The sequence below is a fragment of the Manacus candei genome, unplaced genomic scaffold (genome assembly GCF_025592945.1).
Source record: "Manacus candei isolate 608988 ecotype Guabito, Panama unplaced genomic scaffold, ASM2559294v1 h1tg000011l, whole genome shotgun sequence".
NCBI classification, from domain to species: domain Eukaryota; kingdom Metazoa; phylum Chordata; class Aves; order Passeriformes; family Pipridae; genus Manacus; species Manacus candei.
In genome coordinates, this window is record NW_026138059.1 from 28,820,742 (window position 1) to 28,845,365 (window position 24,624).

The 24,624-nt window shown below is 40.1% G+C and overlaps 1 protein-coding gene across 10 annotated transcripts in view; it reads right to left on the minus strand.

Annotated features, from left to right (window-relative positions):
* Window positions 1–22,130, minus strand: part of EPHA7 (EPH receptor A7) — a 171,361-nt gene extending 149,231 nt beyond the window's left edge. For 6 of the 10 annotated variants that reach the window (XM_051778165.1, XM_051778164.1, XM_051778169.1 and 3 more), the window contains exons 1-3: window positions 21,794–22,116; window positions 17,717–17,781; window positions 12,785–13,454 (exon numbers count right to left, since the gene is read on the minus strand). In XM_051778165.1, the coding sequence (XP_051634125.1) occupies window positions 12,785–13,454; window positions 17,717–17,781; window positions 21,794–21,890 (832 nt within the window). In that variant the 5' untranslated portion in view covers window positions 21,891–22,116. Of the gene's footprint in view, window positions 1–12,784; window positions 13,455–17,716; window positions 17,782–21,421; window positions 21,565–21,793 lie in introns of those variants that run through there. The other 4 variants (XM_051778168.1, XM_051778167.1, XM_051778166.1 and 1 more) reach the window with 2 other exon arrangements.
* Between the last annotated feature and the right edge of the window lie 2,494 nt (window positions 22,131–24,624).

The window sequence follows — 24,624 nt, forward strand, 5'->3', positions numbered from 1 at the left end:
AGATGTTCTTTTCCATCACCTTAATGAGTAGCCCTCCTGCTTTAGTTAATAAATCCAAGTCAGTGATAATCTATTTGTAAGCATATTCAGAAAATTAGAATTTAGAGAAATTATGAGAAATAAGTATCTGTGAAGCAGGTGCTTATCATACGTTGAAGATGTCCAGGCTGCTCACATACACAGGAGAGTATCATCTCTCTAAAGGGCTACACTGTCCATAAACCACCACACTGTGTTTCTTTCGCGAAGTAATACCACTGCTGTACGAGCAGGTGCCTACCACAAGAAGCAGGAGTAGCTCAGCCACTGTTCCCACAGCACACAGCCTACCCAGCCTAGGGCAAGTGTAAGTTTAATGTGACACACTAAGAGTTTGCTTATATCCTCCTCTAAAAGGAGGTATGAGGGTGCCATAAGGGTGTTCTCATTTTATTGAACATAAATATACCACCAACTCAATGAAATGGAGACAACTGGTATGACTGCAGATATTTAAAACTCACTTCTGAAGAGATCATAAAGATTGCAAGATTGAAAAGCCTCTTCCATCTCTGCATTTAAAGAAAATATAAATTAGGAGTTGGGGATTTTCTTCTACCTAAAGAAAAAATTACATTAGTATATCTATTAGGTAAGTATGTATAGCACTTCATAAAGCAACATCAAAAGTATTGCTTCAACCTAAATGTTTAAGCACCTCAGTCACCCACAGCCAGAAACAGCACAGTGACGTGTTACCCATATTTACCAGATCAAACTAAACTCTTAGCTGGTGACCACAGTGCAAGAAAGTGAAGGCATAACTTACAAATCAAGTAAGTCTAGGATACATGGAAGAATACCCTCCCTTTAAAAAGAAGGGCAGCCCAAGCAGAAGATCTTTTTGTGTATGTGGAGCTGATCTGTAATGTTTCTACGTATTCAGATGACCCAAGCAGGTTGTTTGTGCATAGTCCCAGAACATGTCCATCAATCAATGTCAACATTCTTCCAAGCTACACTCTGACTGGCAACTGACAGTCAGTTATCTCCTGAATGTTAATTAGTAATGAATACCCTTGTCACTGCTTAAATACACAAAATATCTTTAAATGGCAGAAGTTTAAAAATGGGGTTTGTTTTGTGAGAATAGGGATTGCATTTTCATTTAGTCCTTGCATTAAGGAGAGAGATAAAATTCCTCACTTAAAGATTGCACATCATTTGAGCTATCAACGTGTGCTTTATTTTCTAAAAACCACTCGTGTCTACTTGTGTCATGCAATTTTGAATCTCATATTCCTGGATACATAATTTTTACAACAATAATACACAATACAGTGACTGTATCTCTAAACATGACAGAAAATCTTTAAGATAAAAGATCAAAAGTAAGTATGTCATTGTCTTCTCCTCTTTCCCACTGGCCCAGGGAAAAGAAAAAGTGTTTTAAAAAGATGTTATTTCTCTCTCTTGTTTACTAGCATTATTCACTAGCAATTCCACTGACAAGACTTTTTTAATAACAGGTTATTTATTTCAACTGACAAACTAAAGCAGACAGACAAGCGTACACATTGTAGAGCCAAAGAATTGCACCTTTTAATCAGAAAATTAGGTGATATGCAACTTAAGTGGAAAGTAACAGAAGAGACAGTCACAGATCACAGACTGAATATCCTTTTCCATCTGCACTAGGGAACATGATTTTCAACCCTGCTTATAATTTTAAGCACATGGTACTTTCACACTTCCCAGCAGCAGGTTGCAGATTAAATCTGGCTGAGACTTCCATAGGTGAGATAGTTAGGTGCCAATGTGGAGCCTTGGGATTTGCTAACAGTTCAAACAATGTCCATTTCCTTTAGGTATCATTTGGAGGGACTTTATCACTACTCTTTTTTTCTAGTTAGTGTCAATAAAACTGCCCACATTTTCAAAGTTGCCCGTTTTTCTTTATAACAGACAAATGTGTATTTACACAATCAGGACAGAACAATGTCACAATTATAACATACTCAATAAATAAAATAATTAATGTTAATTTTTTGCTGAAGAGCTACTGGTATGGAACAAACTTTTTCAATAAATTGGACAAAAATGAAACTTAAGAGTTATCTAATTTATTTACTGTGCAAATAAATAGTTTAAGAAAAAATATGTTGACATTTTGAAACATGAGAAATCAAACATTCAAGTTCAGTGCTTGATTTCAGCTAAGACTGTATCATGGACCTGATCCAAGACAACAAAATCAAGTAAGAATACCCCCTCTTTGACAAGATTCCAGTCACATTGCAAAAATATCTCTAAGTAGCAATTAAAAAAGAAATACCAAATATTATCTAAAAAAAAAATCTGTTCCATGTAATATCCTGCTTTCTAATTACATTTTCTTATTCAATATTTTAAGACTTCAAGCAAAATTATACATTCTAACAGATACAAGAGAAAAGATCAGTGTGCCTCCATTTGCCTTGACACACGAACAAGTCACTTGTATAAACAAATGAAAAATCAGCAGAACTTTTCCTCCAGTTCTAGCATTCACCTCAGAAGTATATACATATATATATACAGTGGAAATAATTGATCAAGACAAAAATATGTAAACATTTGGAAACACTAGAATTCAAATATCCAAGATTAATATGTGTGTCTGTTTTATATATTACATATAATTATATAAATATATATATATACATATTTGTATAAAAAAGAAAGCTCAGAACATAAGGGACTGTAACACTTTGACCATATGAATGGTTCTAACTGCTAGACTGTGTGAAGAACAAGTTTCAGCAGGAGCTAATAAAACCTTCTAACAGTGACTGCATGTTGGTTAATAGGCATGCCCTATTTGTAGCAAGAGATCCAAGTTCAAATTCTCCTCAGCAAGAAAAATAATTGACCTAAGCCTGGAAAGCTTGAGTTGAGTGAGATCATGTAAATACGGCCAGTGATCATAGCCACATGATGCCCACTCAGACTATGCTCCACAGACAAATTTTTGAACATGTAATTTGTTCCAGCATTAACAGAGTTGAGCTGTTTGGCACACAGAATGCCCAACTTTTAGGAATAAAATAAACTTTACTTATAGATTCTCAATTGCCAACATTCTTCAAGCACCAATATTTTAAATTAGAGATTTAATGAGATTCTCAACACCATTTCCCTCTGTGGACACAATTTGATTGATTCAAATAGCCACCACACAGACATTCATGAGATGTGTAGTTTTTTCTCAAAATCTAACCACACAATAGTTTAGTGAAAAAAAAAAGATGGTATATTCAAGAAGTTAAAAGAATACTATGTTTACTACTCACAAATGAAGACTAGCTCACAAACTGAGCTAGGGTTGGAGGGTTGGAGGCCACAGGTAATACTAACTTTTCAGGTCAAGTGGATCAGGTCATTAATCCAAGCTCCAGACAACTGAGTTTTTCCTTGATGGTCCATCATAAGTAGATGAAGGACATTCTGCCCCTCTCCTACACAGGGCTTTAGACTTCTATAGAAAAATATGCACATGTACACTATGTCATAAGACTAGAACTAAAGCATAGACATGGTCATTTGAGAAAAAATAGCTCTATTAACTGTTAAGGGACAATTAACTGTCAAGGGGCAATTTAGTCACATCACGAGGATACATACAGCAAGATGATGGGAATGTACATCAGGTCACATGCATATGGCTATATGAGGCCACCAGATCAGTCACCTGCCAGAAGACCTCCAAACATGACTTTCAAGGTCCCTCTAATTGAATCCACTTCAATCTACTGGAAAAATGAACACAGTCATCTACACTGCACGATATATCATATTCACTAAATGTAAGAAAAGAATAATAAATTATAGACACTAACTATGCTAGAGATTACACATATCAAGTGCCACCAGTGGAATTTTTGGGTTCCATTTATATTCACCTCTCTGTACGCATTTATAGCAGCACAATATCTACAGTTCTGAAAATTCTAATCAAACATCCATGTAAATATCAGCCTAAAAGTTTTAGGTTTATGTATATGCTTACACTTACCTAAAACTTTACGGCTTTCCTCAGTAGGTAAATATCAACACATGATATTGCCTTCATTGAGTTAATGGGATTCTTGCCATTAAATTCTAGGGATGGTGTCTCAGCCCATAGTCCTACAGATAGTTATCTGCATTAGACATTACTTCCTTAAAACAGTCATGTAACTTGTTTAGTGAAAAGCAGGAGCTCCATTTTTTTTTCCAGTATGTTTTTTTATGGTATTACATACTATCAGAACATTTTTTGATCAAAACAAACAAACAAACAAAATCTTCAGCCAACCTGCTCTAGACTTGCTACAGCCTCTCAAAAGCCTTAGCGTATTTCAAAAGTACATCAAGAAATAACCTTTTGCATTTATGTACATTAAACACATTGCAAAATAATAACAGTAATTATATTTCCTAATCATGTATTTCCTTTTTCCCCCATCAATTGCACACATTTGAGGTATGTTCAAATATCAGAAGAAACTAATAATAAAAGTCAATTAGACTTTTTTTGGAAAAATGCTTGATACTATTATTGCAGGAGAGCCATATCTTGCAGAGTCACACGTAACTAATGCAAATCATAAAAATGAAGAAGTTAAAGTATCAAATTACCTTGGGTAAAAAACCCTGATGTTTGTTACAGATGTGAGAAACTTTATTCTCCTTAAGACAGGCAGTGGGGTCACCCAGCTAAATAAAGCTGTACAGGTACGTGCACTGACACAATCTGAACTCTAGAAGTATAATTGAGCCCAATTCTTATTGCACACATGTTTCATACTTGGTTGCCTTTGCTACTCTGAATTATACTTATAAATTAAGGTACTATTAATCAAAATTTCCCCAAATACATATACCTTCAAAGAGATAATTTTTCCCAAGTGGAAATCTCTTCTTAATGAAGAGATATAATAGAAGTAAGGAAAAAAGTGTTAAACACTGAACAGTCCCTTTCCAGTATGTTGGTATGTTGTGTTTATTAGGGAGATTCTATGAAGTCAGAATCAGTCATTAATGGAAAAGTATACAAAAATACTCCTTCACCAGAGCCACTAGGCACACACTGTTGATATGTCTAAGAGCGAGAAATAAAACATGAGATAACAGAAAAGAAAGGTTCTGCTGTGAACTATTAACCAGATACTATTCATTTTCACATATATTTTGCATTAGCATTAGGGATAAGAGAACTCACTGTGACATATATAGGCAGCAGAAAGATTAGGAAGCGCACAGGGATAAAAGCTTCTCTAAGCAAGGAGAAGAGTGCTCATAGAAGTGTCTTAAACACATTTGCTATTGCTGCTGCTTTCACAATAATGTAAGGTTACAGAAGAAATTAGACACACTATCCTCTAAAAAGAGATTACTTTTTATGAAATTAAAGGTGGGTAATCCCAAATTAAAGAGTGAATCTGCCTTTTTTTGGTTCTGTTTGACACAACAACAGCCTGTGAAGGATTATGGTAGAAAACATTTCAGTATTTTTGCTGTCAAGTGCTTGGCTTTCAACAAGCTCCCTGAATATACTTTTCCAATTCTTTGAAGGAAATTCCTACAAACTGTTTTATTCTTATTTCGGTTCCAGCCTTAACTTTTTATTAACAAAGTGGTATTTATAGTATTTTAGGAGGGGTAAAAAACAACACAATAACTATATGTAATGAGTATACCTCAGAAGAGCCATCTTGTCTTTGCAGATATTAATTTGAAAATGTTTTACTTCTTTTCAGTCTAAAAAGTTTTAATCCACAATAAACTGTATACAACTTATTGTTTTTAATAACTAAATTGTCATTGCAGACAGAGCTTGCACAGTATAAGGAAAACACCAGGATTTAATGCTTAGAAGTCAAGAAACAATAATTAATTTTACTCTACAGTTCAAGTAATAATAGACATGATATTAACTGAAAACCTACATTAAAACTATCTCCACAGTTTCCAAAGTAAAAACAGAAAGATATTCTTAACGATTTAATACTGCTTAATATATATGAACTGTTGGTGGGGAGTATTTATTTTAACAATAACAGGAAGTTTGAGATGCATCAAAATTCAAAAGCTAATCTAGTTAAGCAAATATTTTGTCTGCATAATTTTCTGGAGATTTTTTCAGCTTCAGTAGCAAATATAGATTTCTCCTTACAGTTGTCCCACTTTTCAAATAAGAACCTCAACTTCACTCCTTTACTTAAAGCTCCTTATTTTCAGAGAAAAATTTATTCTTTGAACCGCAGTTTTCTTGAACAACTTTCAACAGCATTTCAGTATCTAGATAATAATGTTTTACAGATACATAAAGTAGATTAGGTAAACAGTTATTATTATGTTCTTTTTTTTCTGTGATCAGTTCTTCCATTAAATGATCCCCACTTTCAGTTTCTATGTAACCTACAACTCTCTTTTTTCAGTCCCTGAAATGTTGTTTTGTGGATGGGTTTTGTTTTTTCTTAAAAAGTTAAGTCATATCAATGGAATGCATGACACTTGTGATTCCCCTTAGCAAGGCTTATATGTGTCACTTCTTCCATTTGTACTCAGAAATCAAAGAATACTTCAACTTATTTTTAGTGGCCTAATTCTGAGAAGTTAACAGAAACCCTGGACAAAAACAAACAAAAAAACCCACTACCAAAACAAAAATGAAACAAAAAGAACCCCAAACAAATAAAAAAAATCACACACCAAAACAACAACAACAACAAAACCCTCTAAATTTCCAAGCAAGAAGTTTCTTTTTCATCTAGGAAAATTTTTTTATACTTAGAAAGTGGTAACAAAGCTATTAGATACCTATCACACAAAAGACTTCTGGGTAGTAAAGTTTGTTTCAGAAGCAAGATGTATGGTTTTGGGTAACAGACTTGACAGGATGAGATTTCACTTCTAAATAGCAACTAAAGCTTCATTTAGAACAAACAGGAAATAGACTTTATGGCTAAGGAGTTAATGGCCCAGCTGTTGAGCAACCATAGCTAATTCAGCAGTGACATCCCAGACCTGTAAAACAGACAGTTTTAGTGCCTCCTTGTAACTAAAGAAGAAATTACTAAGATTCTGTTCGATTTCATTGCTGGCTTTGTTTTGATTTCAAAATCTGTGCACAGCGGTGAATTTGACCAAAAGAACCAAACAACTACCATGCCACAAATTTAGTTTAAGAAACTGAGATTCATCTAACCTCTAGCAAGACGCAAAAATAAAATTAATTCCTGGAGACAGCAGAATCTGGGGAGAACAGAGAGGCAGGCAGGAAGGGGGTGGAGAAGAGAGGTTGAAGAGGGAAAGAGCTCTACATTCAACTCCATCCAACAATTTCACTTCTGATTGCCCACCTGCATGTGCTATTTCACTTCTTTCAGCTCTTCTGTAGCAAAACAACTAGTTTATTGGAAGCTAAACTTGTTGTCAGTAGCTCTGTAGTTAACTCATTTTAAGGATCACTCTGATGGCATTATTGATGAGAAGTACTGGTTTGGACTGCCTTCATCACTTGATCACTTCAACTTCTGATCACCTTACTTCTCACATATCTTCATGTCACACTTGAAGAGCGGATGCTGTATCACCAAAATTATGATGGCAAATAATCATACTAATAAAACAAATTCAGACATTTCAAGCAAAGGAACACTACAAAAAAAAATTGTATCTTGGGGCCAAAAGGCAAGGCAGAAGAGACCTGAAGCAAATGTTATGAAGCATGAAGGCCCCCATTTTTTTCAGGTGATAGCTAGCCCTGAGCACTGAGATCACAGGCCTCATGTTACTTCATTTGGAAACACTTTTAAAAGAGGACATGACTAACAGTGGAGGTAGCTCCTCTCCCCTTCTATTCTCTGTGCTTACACATCCAAAAAGCTGAAGGATATGAATAAAGTAGGTCAAAGAAACCCAAATTGCTTAAGCAGACTGATAAATTGTGAAAATCATCCTCTTTATGAACACCAGACTGTTCGGAAAGAAAGATTTAGCAAGAAAATATATCCTTCTACCATATCTCTGACAGGAAGGACAGTCAGAATAATCCAGGGTGAATGAAAGCAAAGACATTAAACTTTCTAGAAACTCCAAGGGGGCTGGAAGCAGAAATCACAGCTCTGCATTTCATAGTAGAAACACCTTCAGTATTCTTGACCATCTAGCTAGGTCTTACTTTTACCTTGGAAGTATCTAGTATATTTTTCTGAAGTCTGCTAGGATCCTTGGGAAATATATATTTTTTTTTTTTAATGAAAAAGTTCATATTCAGCTGTATCTTTGACTTGATATGAGATCCCATTGACCGTTCTTTTAAAAGGGATAGAAAAATTATTTAATATGTTAGGGAATAAAAAGGGAAGGAGGTAGATGCTCTCCTGTTGAACTTCTATTGGCTTCTGAAAATGCCAAGACTCAGAGTCCCTCAATTCTCTGCTCTGGTTCAATTTGCTAAGACTAATTACATTCTCTTCCCTAGAGTAATTTTGGAGGCAAATGGAAGAAAGGTAACTCTTTTTCAAAAAAGGAACATTTAGAGTCTTGATGATATAAATACCATTGAAAAGTTTTCTACCATTTCTCCCCATCTCCACAAAGCAAAAAATTTTCAAGTTGAAAATGCAGGAATGTCAACATAGGTTACTCAAGCTGCAGGTCAGCCACAGTTTTTGTGATTCACTGCCTGAACTAAACTCTACATCCAATTCACAATATGTGCAACCTGGGCTTTTTGGAAGCATGGTAACATTTTTTAATGACAACTTATTCACATTGCCCCCCTAAATTATTTGCCTGCTATTAATAAACTTGTGGTACATCAGCTCCTAAGTGGAGTAACATAAAAACCAAAACACACAAGAAAAAACAAACAAACAAACAAACAAACATAACCACACATACTTTACCACAAATATATGCTGCACATAAGGCAAATTCAGTTTCTGGATCTGTTATCAAGTAATATCTCACAAAGTAAAGAGATAAAAAGTTTGTCCCAAGAAGAAAAAAGAAAAGGAACAGATGCAGCTTGGTGTCTGGCACAGTGTACAGCACTTGACAAAGTCTGGAAAGAAAAGCCTGCAGCTCCCTTTTTACCTCACCAAGACAAAATGTGCAAATAGCTATAATCCCCTCCTCATGTGGAGGCCAATAAAACAACTGTTAATGCATACGCTATTATAATATGTTTAACAGTAAAATGCACCCATTTGGCTTCCCCTAGGAATTTGAATTTTTGGACTTGGTGCCCAATCATCTATGTAATTTCCCAGTTCAATAATATTAAGAGAAGTTTCCCACCTTCTGAAATATCACTCTACTGCTCTGATTGAATAAAATTAATTCTCTCCCTCTCCACCCCCAACTAACATGAAACAGATGGAAAATACATTATACTGGAAGCTCTCACAGAATTATTTTCTCCTTCAAATACCAATCACTGATTGCAGTGCTACACACATAACATATCAGCTGAATTCCACTGCGAGAAAAAGTCAGAGTTAGATGTATTGGGAATCCACTACAGTTATTGAGAAGTCAATTGGGCTTTTGTGGTTGGGTTTTTTTTCCAGAACAGATGCAATACATAGTGTTGAAAGAACTGAATATGTCTAAGTACCTTCCAGGTACCTTTGCTAGGTACTCTTCAAGACAATCCTTTAAAATGTACGACTTCCATACCTAAGCCTAGCGCCACATACCAGCAGACATAAGACCAACACTGAGGAAGTAGTGTCCTTGCACATAAGCAAAAGAACCTGCAACTGAAAGTTCAGAGGCTCACCTAGTTTTCTCATGTTTGTTTCACACAACTTTAAGACTTTGCTTTAAATTACATTTGTGAATATTGTATATATCTGAAATTTGTCTCTCATGTATGAGTGTTATCACAATAGACCACCGAGGTGGCCAGGATTCTTTGGCATTCCTATAGTGAGAAGTAATCAGTGCACATCCAAAAAAAAAAAAAGATTATTCAGTTTGAAAGATCAAGCAATGAAAAAGAAACACATGGGATATCATTTTCCAGGTTATATGTTTCACCACTCACGATGGTTTTCTTCCTTATCCTTCCCAGCAATACTAGTTACTTACATTCTTAAAAAAAAAAAAAAAAAAAATTCTGGCAACACATCCAGTGCAGAGTTGTGTATAAATCAAAATTCAATTGTTTCAGTAACTGAACTCTATAAATTTCACACACAGGAGAGAAGCTGTATGCAAAAGGAACACATTATTCAATCACAGCCAGCCAATCAAGCTAGCGTAACACAGATGAAAATCCCCACGGGAGTTACAGGCTGAAGAGCTATTTGGAACTACAATGTGGCCATCTATTCCTACCTTTGCTACAGCGCAGCCAGATAACGTATTATTCTGTATCTTTAAAAGACCATCCTATTGTGTTAAGTTAATTCAGCAGAGCTTTAGCAAGTGTGAGACAAGAATCGGACTTCTGCCCATCTTGACAGAGCACAATGCTTTCTGCCCTGAGTAGTCCCAGAGAAGTCATGCAGCATGCCAGGTACAAAGTATTTGCAGAAGTGAACCTTCAGATAGGGCTGCAAAAGCTCTGGGTTAAGGAAGCACTCACCAACTTGCTTCTGCTTGATCTGTTACACAGCTTGACAGTAACAGATAGCCAGTTGCATGAGTGTCAATGTTCAGATAAGTTTCTCTCAATATCTGTCACAAAAACCAGACACTGTATCAGTGTGCCAGCTGTATTATCGGTCACTACATAGTTAATCATACTTAATAACATCCTCGAGCACAGACATGGCACACAGACAGCAATTACTGTGAACCACAGTCATCCAGATCATTCTGACTCGGAGCTGCCAACTCGGCACACTCGCGACAAGTGCCTGCCTACCACCTTTTCCCTCTCAAACACATTAGCTTGCCTCAATATGGGGCCAGAGTTTGTTTTGAAACTCTTAACAGGATCACTGAAAGAAAAGAGGAAAAATACCGCAAATGATTCTCTGGACTATTTCCAGAGTAGCGTGTTCTCCTAGCGATTGTTTTGGAAGCAAGCCAAAAATGGGAAGTGTTCTTGCAAATGAGCACGCTACTATGCTCAAGTACAAGTTATCATTTAATTCTTTTGTCAACATCAGCATGGATAGAAATTAAGAAGCCTGTTTAATAAACAGGTTACTTGAATTCCAGTTACCAAACATCAATTTCTTGTCTATCCATCCCTGCCACACTCACTCAGCTTCTGCCCCCCACCTACTTCCCAACATACAGTGGTTTCTTTTTTGGATACTTTCTCTCCTTTATTGAAAGTGAAATAACATTAGGATATTAATTACATCAACCATAACTAGGTCTGTAATCAAGAGCAAGTTAACTAAGAAAAGGAAAGAAATCAGTCACTCAAGAAAATATTCAAAAACCTTAGAACAAACTTCTATGGGACATAGCAGTTAATATTTTTAACAGAGCTTTAATACAGTCTACTGAAAGATTTTGTCCAGGCAGTTTTTTACATTACAATTACTCCTAATGAGATCACCTTCTGCAGTGTATAAGACCTCATCTCTTCCCAACAGAACAATGAAAGATTTGTGTGGGGCTACGAAAGCCTCAGATCAACTTCGCTCACTTCACCTTGTACCAAATTTCCTCATAAAAACACATCAACAGCACAACTGTTTTTTTTCCTGAGGACAAACTATTAATAAGGAGACTCATTTCTTTTGTTTTAGATTTGAAGTCCTCATACAGGCACATCAGACCCACTGACTGATGTCAGCTTTGCTTTTGAAATTATGCACATTTCTCTTCTTCATAGATTTGTGAGAGTTTTTTTTCCAATTTTTGACTTACACCATTTCTCAACAAAAAATGTCTGCCTATCTTGCAATATGGTGATATATAACTCCTTGTGTTATCTTATAATAAAAATGATAGACCTTGTATTAAATATACATGAAAATACCTGTCTTCAAACAAACTGCCTATTCTTTTACTTTTACCCTAAGCAAAGACAATGAAACATCCTCTCTCATGCTAAGCAGAAGTGTCTTATGCCTCTAGCCCCAGAGACAGCAATGCTAAAGATAAGTATCATTCTAAGAACACGGCTGACTGATTTAGTCTGAATTAGAAAGTACAACTCAGTAGTCTCTGATTTGCTAGTACTTTAAAATAATCACCATGATCCTACAGCAAGTCAAAAGTTTAGTTTTATGCAAAAATATATTGTAGAAAGGAAACCACACTTTATTCTGAAAATCTGAAATTCTGTTTGAAAGATCTATCTTGTCTTTGAATTTTTACACACTTCACGCAAATCTCTGTCAGTTTTTATTGTGTGTATATTCTTCCAATTACTAACCACACTTTGTTCTAATTTTACTACTTCCATTTTAGTTTCCTTATAATTCTGTCATAGATCATGTGAAAGAACAAAGTGTTTACCTACTCATACCTGACATTATTGACACAATGTTCTGTGATAGGTATGACTTGTTCAGCTTTACCAAGCAGTACAAGAAACACCTTAACCAGTTTAAAATGACCTATAGTCATACTTCACACAACTTCAACTATTTTTGCTTAAATTTAAAAATGCAGTATGCAACCACTGATTTCCATAATCAGATTGGCTGACTGCTTTAAATTAAACAGTGTGAACTTTACAGACTGACGATCCAAAAACTTTAAAAGCAGGCTGATCATGTATTTCTCTTGAAAAAAGAAAAATAAAAATAAGCCAGTAGAACATGACCTATAATTTATAGCAAGTTGTGTGTTTACTTACGTTCACACGTGTCTCCTTTCTGCTGGTATCCTGCTTTGCAGATACATTTTCCAATAGGCACTAACCATTCTCCCTCCGCGCTACAGTGCATCTTCGGCGAGTTCTCCGCCTCCTCCTCCGCACTGCTGACACAAGTTCCTCGCACTTCTACTAAAGAGGAAAACTCTGAGCCAGTCACTGTGTCAGGAAAAATAGCTAAGTTCTCAATGATGGACCAGCACTTCTTGTAGTAGACTTTGACAGAGACCAAAGCAATGCAGGCCCCTACATCCTGAAACGCAAGATAGAATCCTTTTTTGGACAAAGGTCCAATTTCTCTCACCTCTGTGTTAAGTTTCATTTTTCTCTCCCCAAGATCACCCTGGGTAAAACTTTCATCTGCTGCAATAGTGTCTATTTTTACATATTGGTTTTCTCGGATATTCCTGCCAGTGTCGTAGTCTGTTTCATAATAATACAAGTTAAAAGTTTCTTTACAAGTCCCCAGAACTCCAGGAAGACTGTTACAATCCCTCAGAGTGAATTTCAGTTCTACAAAAATCCTTTGTGCATTGCTTTTTGCAATCCAGTTAGTCCGAAGCCAGTTGTTTTGGTTTGATTCCATCACCTGGCATACCTGGTATGTTCGTATAGGAGTGTAGTTTTCATCCAGTCCACTGATTTCTTCCCACTAAAATGATAACAAACAGTTAGTAACACAACAAGAAGTATGTCACCAGATGTAACTACTGTGCATTTTAAAAAGCTTCATATAACTCATGTCTTCCTCCTTTTTAACGAGTATTTTTAAAAATACTCGTAAGCACCTAAATGAAGAAATGCAGTAGTAGGCTCTCTCTGCCTCCATGTCTCTTCCACATATAAATAACTTCTAAAAATCACTGTCATAACATGGACAGAGTTGCAAAGGGGGACCCTTAGAAAAGGTTGTTTAGCATATCAGGTTCTGATTACACACTGGGCTCACACACATTTTGTTAAGGTCACAATTGTTTTGGGTAAGCAAAGACTGAAAGGAGAGAGGTAGCTTCTCTTTCAAAGAAACCTAAAATCAGTGAAGTCTTAGAAACTGAAATTGCCTAATGTTACAGTACATCAGACTTGTCAAACTTTCAGTGCAGTTGTATAGAAAGCATGGGATCGGGTCCTGAAACTCATGAGTCAGATGATTCTCACTCCTATGTGAATAAAGTGGCATAGAGAGAAGGCAAGAGAAAATTACAGAATTAAAAATCTGAAAGCAAGAAAATATTTTGGTTGTCCCCTTTTTGTTTAGGTCGTGTTCTGTTTTATTTACAAACCAAAGAGGTAAGTGGCAGCTCCTTCTCATCTCACATTTTGTCCGGTGGCTGCACCCATGTTAAGAGGAGCAAACTTCATTTAGTTGTAAGTTCAAATGAACCATGAGATTACATACAGAATAAAAAACAACCCATATGACTGAAAATTCACTGGTTCAAAGCCTGGGTCTTGCTGATGTTCCCTCTCTGGGTTACCAACTATGTAACGTGCTGGTAAGCCTGTAACAGCCCTGGAGTCTTTAACAGCCTTTGGTAGCGTGGGAATTTGCATCTCCAGCAATGACAAACCTTCCTCTGAAATCAATCAGGCAGATCTGCCCAGGTGTAACCAAAACAATATCAGTCTCTCACCTTTTTTCACATTTCTTGTAGCATTTAATTGACTGCAGAAAACACAGCTGCAGTAAATTAGAGGACGGGGGGCAAGCTTTCCTCACCCCATGATACAGGCAACCATGATTTCTTTGTATGGCACTTGGCCCTCTGGCCCCGTGTCAATAATGCACTTAAGCTCATGCTTAAGATCAGTAAAAGTACTTATGAGCTTAATGGTAAGCAATTGCTTAAGTGCTTTGTGGGACTAGTACACTCAGCACCTCTGCAGGATGGAACATCCACTGACATTCCTTACACTGGCAACAAAACAAGTGTGGAAAGCACTGGTTTACCAGACCAGGAGTCATACAGTATACAGTACTTTGCAAGCCTATTTGACAGCAAATGAGATCCTTTTAATGTTGTCTGTTCCAAGAAAAAGCAGATGTGGCTGATTTGATACTGGAAGTTATCAACACAAAATATATCACAGCTGCAGATGCTGAAATGCACAGAAGTTGTAAATATCAAAGCACATTTCAAGGACCTACAGTTAATATAGATTTGGTATATATGGTATTATATATGCATATGGTATTAAATGACTGAAATACATTATTAAATGCTCATGAAGTTAACTGAAGGGACTGCACATGGAACTGTATTAACCTCAGAACAAAAGAAAGTCTATCTTCATAAGAGATTTATTAGATCTGAATGAGTAATATTTTTTCCACCTCTGTAAGGACTAGTACAAACAAGAAAAAATAAAAAAGGGGCCCTGGACTGAGAGGGTTTTGGCTATGTCACAATAATAAAAAGCATATCCCCCCTCAAAAAAAAAAAAAAAAAAAAAACCAAAACAAACCACCAAACAAAAAAACACAACAAAAAAAATCCTACTAAGATGACATAAAGGGCATAAAGCGTAAAACTTTACTGATTTTCATATTTTCCATTTCATATCAAGTAGTACTATTTGCTTTGGGTTTCTTTAAGTTGGTTGGTTTAGGGGGTTTATTTTATTTTTTATTTTGTGTAAGCATTCTTCCCTCCCAAGAGAGATTCTGCAATGAGATATTCAGTTAGACAATTTATTCTATCTTTGAAGTGAAAGTAACTTTAATGCACCACACAACAGAATCTGTCTCCTCAGATTTTGATGTGGAGTCCTTGACCAAAACAAACCCCCAGTCCCCTCCAAAAAACAACAAATAAACTGAAACAAACAAACAAACAAAACCAAATAACAAACAAAATACATTTTACAAAGTCAACCTATTTTTGGTAACACAACACAAGTGAGTTTTCTCAGAGTCAAGATCCCACTACATGAGACTAGCTAGTATCAGAGAGATTCTTATGCTACAGTCAAGGAAAACAGCACAAAAAACTAAATTCACACAAAAAGTCCTACTTTTTGTTATCCCTAGCATTAATACAATAAATTAATTTTTTTCTCTGCAGGAAAAAAAACCCAAAACATTAGTACTTCAGGATGTTGTCACCTATGGTATCTGAGCTCATTAGCACTTCATTAAAGTCTTCTTATAGCAATTAATTCTATCACAGCTTTTACAGCAAGAAAACTCAACTTTTCTTTGTCCAGCTGCAAAATATGGTGATACACATGCAATTCCATTTGAATGTGTCCTGTTCTACTGGTTTCAATTTATGGTATTTTAACTTCTCAGTTATCTTAACAATGTTAAATGTAGCATTTGCAATCAAATAAGGAATTTAACGAGTGTCTGTCTGACATATTCCGTACTGTGATGATGCAGAAGTTTCTCAAGAAGATTTTCTGTGTTTATTCCCATGAAGTCTTTATTGCATACTAGAAAATTCAATAATTAAAATTTACATTATTTACATTATACTTTTACAGTAATTTACAGGTACCTTTTTCTGAACATTTTCACGCATACAAATCCAGCCACTAGTTTTGATTCACTTTTAATTCCTGACTGAAATTGGCTTTTACCTCTGAAAGTTGGTTTTTACTATCTGTTGAATTTGACTCTACATTCATCTTTCAATATGCTGACACGTGTAACATGTGTTGACATGTCTTTCATTATCTACACTTTAGCCTAATATAACTGCCACCAAGCTAATCTTTCAAACACCCCTGGTAAAGGCTTCAATCAGTGCAAAACGCTAATGCCGAGGTTATTAGGCATCAGATGCATTGAGCTCACATTACATTCTCTCTGAAGTCCTTAGATTAGTTTCCAGTTTATGCTTGTATTGATATTACAATCTTGCTTTTAAAGAAAGACACTTTTACACTTTCATTCTTCTTATTTAAATGATTTGTTACACTTTTATATCCTCACTCACACTTCACGCTCTTCTGGTTCCAGCTTTAACGCACTGAAGATTAAGGGACTGATCCCCAAAATTCTTGCTTGTGCAAGGAGTCACAATTGATTCAGCAAGACTGCTTCCGTGAGTAAGAACTGTTCATATAATTTATGATTTGTCAGACTGAGCTAATGTAGGACTGAGCTAAGGTAGGACAATACACCCATTATATCTTTCTGAACATGTTCTTCCTCAAGGCTGGAGGAAGAAGGGGTTTTATAACATTATAATTTTTAATTCAGACTGAAAGCAGCATTTGTCAACCTCACATATATCATAAATAAGAAAATAACACTGACATTCCTAAACATCTCATTTTTTAAAATGGTGTATTTTACAATGGTACATTTCATATAATGCCTTTAGATCAATTTGTAAACAAGCTGGAGGTGGCCTTAACCACGTAATTTGTGCCTAGTTCCAGATATCAAGCTCCTCAAGACTTGGGGATGTTTCAAGTTTGGAATGTCATTTCAAACACATCTGTAATATAAACGTTTTTATTCTAGAGTTCTTCAACCTGTGATATTCCATTACAAAGAAAACATAGTAAACAAACTTACGATCACCCATTGTACAGAAAGTGAAAAGCATATTTTTAGAAAGTTTCCCCACAGAAGCAAATCTGATGTTTCTAAAGGAAGAAGGAAAAAATTGATATAAAATATTGTATCATAAATAATGTAATCATTTGTACAGCACAAAGGAGTACACTACAAAACATAAGGGTACCAAGAACATTTCGGTGAGTTTCTTAAGAGCCTCTTGCTTTTAATTAACTTGCACATTTGTACACTGTAACCAAGGTTTCATTCTAAAAATGAAGAAGCCATAAACACTTGGTATGGTTACTGAGAGAAGTATGAGGGAGAGTAGTTTAAAGCAGGTCTTTCAACTGACACAGTAATTACTTGTCTCTAGGAACTTAGTTTTTGCCTGGAGTACTTACCCCATTGGGAGGAGAGGAAATCCATTCCAACTCTGTCTGTTGTGCTTTAGAGTCCAGCAATATTACTAAAAAAGGGGGGGGAAAAAAAGGAAATTCCACAGTTTATTGAATATAGTAAGTGGGAATATAAAACTAAAGAACAGAATCTGAATTTTAAAAAGCGATAGAATGAATACAAATTTTGTACAAATTAATATTTTTTTCTTCATATTATTAAAAAATTATCTGCAACCACAACTATACCTTTACTTGTAAATAGATGATTAAAAGATTATGTTGCAACCCCATATAAGCATATATACATTAATCTTTACAATTTCATTGTTTATAACAAAGTGGGGATTTTTTAGCACTCTAAAATGTTACTAATCAGTCATTAAGATGCATGCTCTCTCCATCTCCTTTGTCATTAGAAGGACATTTCCCATATGCTGGTTATTTCAACCAGCTTAAAACAGTTACACACCAACATTTCCACATTTCCAAACTGATTTAGACAGGACTGGTCTGTCCCTTATTGAGAGTCACACTGAAAAAGCAATGATCTTTTTTGAGTGTCAAAATAAAAAAATACTTAGATGAGAGAGTGGTCATTCTGTAAACAAACAACAACCAGGAATACAGAAAATAAAAGACTCTGCAGTTACCTCACACCTCACATTCACAAATCAGATTAATTCACTTTATGGCAATGGTTTACTAAAATCTTCATGCCATTATACCCCCATGACATTTCTATACAGAAAGACATCAGTTCTAGTCACATCACAATTATTTTCAGCTAAATGTAACCTCACTTCCGAAAGTGGTTAATCACAGCCTAATAAACTCACTCTTTAGTTGCATTTCTAATTTGAACCTATTCCATATATCTTTAACTATAAAGCTATTTATAACTTCATACACATTTAAGGACTGATATATAAATGTTTGATTTAAGGCTGTAACTTGAAGCAACTTTTGTAAGGTCTTTTGAAACAGCTATAATTCTGGCTTTGGCCCTTTCTCCTAGCATAATTTAACACAACATGTCAGTGAATTACTAAAAAGATGAGATGACTAAAAAGAGGTATTTAAAGGTTCATACAGTAATATATGGAACGCTAGCTGAATACAAAACGGTAGCTTCCAGGCCTGTATTTCAATAATGAAGTGGAACTACTCATTAAAGAAGTTTCATAGTCTCCCTCTAGAAAGATTACCTGCTTATTTCATTAAGCTCCGATTCAAGGGGCTTTATTTTGTAACACTTTCTATAGTAAAGCAGATGATGTATGTGGTGATTTGTTAAACAAGAACATTTATAATCGTCCTGAAAAAAATGGTACCATGAAAAATTTAACCATTTCAGCACCAGCACAACACCCCCCCCCATGGCTGCAATTTATTATACTTTTTATTTGGCAGTAATTCTCCATCACGTAGCAACGGGTGGGCACATCTCAGAAAGAAAAGACAAGAAGCAAATTAAAAAACAAACAAACAAAACAAAACAAACAAACAAAAAACCCACAAAAAAACCCAAAACCACAAAACCACAGACCCCTGCTCTGCAAACACCCCTTGCAAGGGAATCGTGGCGTTCCTTCTGGCACCCGAAGTTACCAGGGAAGAGCTCCCTGTAGGCCAGCGGCTACTGCCCCGCTCCCTGTCTTGGGAGCCCCGTGGCAGTCATGGCTCGTTCTGCAGCGCGTGGAAGCGATGCGGGGGGACGGGGTCCGCAGCCTCCCGTGAACGGAGCACACCGGAACCTGCGGCGCGGTGCCCCCGCGGGGGAGCTGCGGGCCGAGAGCGACCGGAGTCGGCGGGCGAAGCGCGGGGGCGCGGCCGCGGGAACGGGTTTCGCGGGGTCCCGCGTGGCGGGGGGCAGCAGCCTCTCGGCCCCGCGGGAGCCGCAGCCGCGCTCCGGGCTCTGTGCGGGGCTGCGCTGAGGCGGCCGCGCCCCCGGGCCGAGGAGCGGGGCTGAGCGGCAGCGGAGCGCCGGTACCGCGGCCGCCCCCGCCACACCCCCTGCAGCCCGGCAGCCACTGCCTCGGGGAGGAAGCGCCCGGGACGGTGGCCCCGGCACGGAGCCCCGAGCACTCGGATACACCCCCCGCTCTTCCCCGGGGGAGCGGGCCGCAGTGCCCCCTCTGCCTGCGCTCGCCCCGAGGGTCCCGGCCGCGGGCAGAGAACTCCGCAGGTAACGCGGTCACTCCTTCGCTTAGAGAGCCAGGCGGACCCTGCCCCGCTCCTCTCCAGCATCTCACCGCGGCTTGTATTTAGCTACAGAAAGGAAACTCGCAAAACTTTTCGGTGCTTCACCCCCTTATCCCTCTTCGGTACCCAGCGAGGAGCGGTGGGTAACCACGCGGGGCTGCTGCCGCCACCGGCCCTTCGGCGGGGCCGGTGGTGAATCTGCAAAGTTACTTTTTTTTTTCTTTAAAAAAAAAAAAAGCTCGCTCTTTCTTCCATGGGAGTTTTCTGCGCTTGCAGCAGGTAGTCGCTATCAATCCCTGTCTGCCGCTCGCCCCCTCCTGACCCTCCTTTGGCTAGGTGATTTTCTCTGAACGTACTGTCATTATACACCCACACTCTTAGGCATAAATGCATACATATCCATCCATACACGTATTGTTAAAAACAGGGCAGACTACCGCCGGGAAGCACCGGCGCAGCCCCGATCACGGAGCAATCAGCAGGGCAGAGCGGGACAGCAGCTCACAACCTCTCCGCCTTCCTCCCTGTCCGTCTGCCCGGCCCCCCTCCCGCTCCCTACCCCACAGCCACGCGTTAGTACTCCCCGTGTGAGGGTCTCTGTGCTTTACAGCCCCTTTAAATAAACTTTCGAAATGCTGCTAGGGTAAGGCTCTCCCTTCTCTCTCTCTCTCTAACCTCGCCATCGACTTCTTCTCTTAAGGGTAGAGGACATTTTAATTGAGGCATTTTTTTAAGCTCCAGTTACAAGCTCAAAATGATATTTTACTGCATGCCAGCGGCTTGATGAAAAATATTGACGCATCCAGCTGAAGGGGGGGAAAAAACCACAAACGCATGCATATGCAGAGGCACTGAAAAAGCTCTGACTCTCCCTTCCCTGTCATGTCGTGTCGTGTGTGTGTCCCCCCTCCTCGCTCCCCCGAAGATGGAGACGGACCTTCGGCTGTCAAACGGGAGCAGGGCGCTCCTTTAAATCATTTCGGATTTTCTCAGCGTGAGAAAACAGAATCCCAGGTGTGAATTGATTTTCAACACCTCCATCAGTCTGAAAAACTGCCTGGTTTGTCGCTGTGCGAGGGGGAACCAAATGTCCGGGGTTCGCCTTACATAGGTACCAATGTTGGACCGATGGAAACCGGGAAGCCCCGTTGTGATCCTCAGACGATGTAAAACGTCCATCCCTAAACCTCTCTCTCTCCAGCAACGCCGGGGGAGAGCACACAGGTTACACGGCACACGATGCCAGGCCGTAGGTATCCTCTAAATACATGTCCAGCCTGTATGGCCGGGAAGTACGAAACTGCCCTCGATGCTCCTTACCGTGGTCTGTGCCTGGCCCCAGGGGCCGGAGCGCTGCGGGCCCCCGGGGGGTAGCGGCGGGGAGCTGCCCCGCAGCCTGAAGCCCCGTGCCGTGCCTTGCCTTCCATGAAACGTCCTAAGCCCTAGAACTCGGCCCTCGGCCCCTGCCTGAGGAACACCGAGGTAACTCGCCCTCCCTCCACCTACCTCCTCGGAAGAATGAGGGCTGGCAGCGGACAGCGAGGCACCCCTGCACGGATCCCCGGCCCGAGGGCTCTCCCCAGCCCCAAGCCGTTTCATCACGTGCGAATGCCTCCCAAGCCTCATTCCTGGGGGCAAAGGCAGTTGTCCCGGTCTCTCACACATACACACGCACACCCCCACCACCAGAATGCCTAGGTTTTTCCTCCCTCCTATCTCAACTAAAAAAAAAAAAAAAGTCTTTCGGTTTTTTTTTTCTTTAATAAGGGCTGACAAGCAGCTGACAGGGGCAGGCAGGTCCCGCGCTGAGCCACCACACAGACTTCGTGGGCAAAAGCAATAAATAAACCCAAACTTTTGTTTTCCCCATCACCTTACCTTCTTTTGCAGCCTGTGCCTCCCCCGTGTGTGCAAAGTGGAACAGCCAGACGGAGCACAAAATAATCCAAGAAGGGAGCCTACTTTGGAAAGCCATGGTGCAAGAGCAGGGTGATTTTATATTTCTAGCTCTATATTTCTAGAAACTGCCACTGCCGCCGCTTCGTGGGTGCTAGAGGACGGTGGAGAATTTGCTGTGCTAGTCTGTAGCTCGGCGCTCCCTCCCTCCAGGCTGCCTTTCTCTTTTGTCGCCGCCTCCTCCTCCTTCTCCGCCGCCTCCGCGCCACTGCCCGGCTCCCGCACTGGGCCGGCCGCCCGCCAGCCCCGACTGCAGCCCGGCCGCCCGCGCCGCGCGCCGATAATATCAATGAGGGCGAGGGGGCGGGACCGCAGCGGCCGCGCGGCCCGTCCCTCACCGTGAGTGACAGCCCCCGCCGGCCAAACAGCAGCGGCTCTCGGCGCCCGCCGGGCCGAGGCGGCACCTGAGTGGTCGTTGCCGGGGGGGCGGGGCCGGCGGGGCTGGCCAATCAGCGCGCGGCGGTGTCGGGTGTCCGCCGGTGCTGGAGCCGCGGGCAGCGCGCGGTGCCCAGAGCCGGGACGGAGGGGCCGCACCGGGAGCGGGCGCCGAGCGCGGGTGGTTCGGGGGGCTGCCCCGCGGGCTGTCCCACACGCCTGGAGGCCGCGGGCCGGACTGTCCTCCTAGCGAGTGGGACGGACGCTCAGACAGATGGACGGACGCCCGCGTCCCAGGGTTCCGTGTGTTCTCCCCGAGCCGCAGCCGCTGGGGTAGCGAGGGAGAGAGATCCCGGCCGCAGCCCCTGCCCGACTCCGACGCCGATCCCGATCCGCCGCCGCCGGCGGGTCCCGGCGCTGACCCCGCGCGGTGCCCGCCCGTGGCTGGGCTGAGCGCGCACCTGGGCTGCTGCCACCGAAAGGGAAACTTCGGCGGGAGCTGCGGGATGGTGCCCCGAGGCATCTCCGTAACAAAAGTCAAGTTCCTCGAGGCTACCATCACTCGGCCTCCCTTCCCTCTGTTTCATTGAGATTTTTAGCCCCGCGTCTCCGATTTGCCCCAAATACGAAGAGCAGGTTAATGACAATATAGTTATTATTTGAGGAGGAGAAGGAGCGGCTGCTTCCCCTCCGCCCCCCGTCGGGTGTAACCTGAAGCGCGTGTAATCCTCCAACAATGAGACAATTTAAATAGGAGAGGGAGGAAAAAAAAAATAAAGTAAAACCGGAGGGAGAGAGGAACTTGCCAAATCTCTTTTGTCAGCGTTCAAACAGGGACGGGGAGAGCTTTTCTCAGAGTTCTATCGGGCCCCCTCCCTTTCGCTTTCCTTTCTCCAAACCCATCCCTCGCTCCTTCGACGAGTGAAACAACTGAGGGACGGACACAAAAACTTACCGCTGCCCGAGCGAGGCTGCGGAGCGGAGGATGGTGCGAAGGGCACGGTGTTTACGCACCCTCGGCGGGAGCGCTCCTCTCCCGGGCCGCGCCGGTGCTCCGCATCCTCCGCGGAGAGAGGCGCCGGCCCCGACCGCACTCCTCTCCCCGCGCACCCCTCCTCCTGGCCCCTGCCTCCGGCTCTGTCCCGCGCAACCTTCCCGAGGCTGATGCCGAGCGGCACGGACCGGGTTTTCTACTGATCCGCTAAAAGTGCATCGCCGTGTCCTTTCGGACGGTGGATATTGCGATGTAAACAGAATAAGTGATTATCGTCTTGGAAGCAGGCGAAGGCAGTGAAGAACGGGGGGTGTAATTGCAATTCTGTGGCAAGATTATGCGGGAATCTGAAACAAGCCTTGCGCAGATGTGGATGCTGATATAGAAAATGTTATGCCAGAAATGGAAATTTAAATTGGGGGAGGTGTATTTATGGAACCTTTATAGGTAGATAAGGCAAAATTAGAATTATTATTATTAATCATAATAATATAACAACAATAATAATAATACTGTGTTCAGCATTGTCAGATAAACAGCCACTATACTGTGGGCTTTGAGCACTTTCCCTGTGGATTCCTCATTACTTCCGAGAATGATGTGGAGAGAGCCTCAAAAATGTACTGTATTCCTTACACTTGCTGAATAATTAATATGGCTTAGAATATGACAGGTTTTGCATTTCCTTCAGAATGCTCTGTTGATATGCTGGATACCATGATAAGTGTAGGCAAAGTACGGGCTCTTGATTCTCTCATCCTCTGTCATGTGTCATTCCCATCCTCATGCGTGTGTACTCAGAAAGGGGAGCTGTACAGAACAGTGAGTTTGCTTATCTTCTTTTAAAAAGGTTGTTTTGTTTCATAAATACTCGCATGCAGGTATTTTGTAACTTCTTGGCAAATTTTCATAGGTAAAGCTGGTTTTCATGTGGCATATATTGTAACAGTGATTAAAACGGATATAGGAAGTCTTCAACCTAGTTAGTCCTCCACAATTTCCTAGCATGAAGTGCTGGCATTTCACTACAACATCATTAACCCAAAAAGACAATTTTTAACCTACAGAATGTGCTAAAAAAATAAAATTGTATTCACTCTTTGAATGACTATGTTCATAAAAATGCAGAAACTTGCTAAATTAACAAATTAACAGAAAAGCTGAAATGGTAACGAGATATATTCATATCCTGCATATAGTGTTAGGCCAGACACTCACTTTCATCATCACCTGCATTTATACAGGTTATATTGTACTATATTTTACAATCTAATATTGTATGTGTATAATACATGAATGAGATCTGTATACATATAAGGGTATTTAAAAGTATGTAAATATGGTAACCACACAAAGGATATAAGTGCACATGACTGAGTGTATA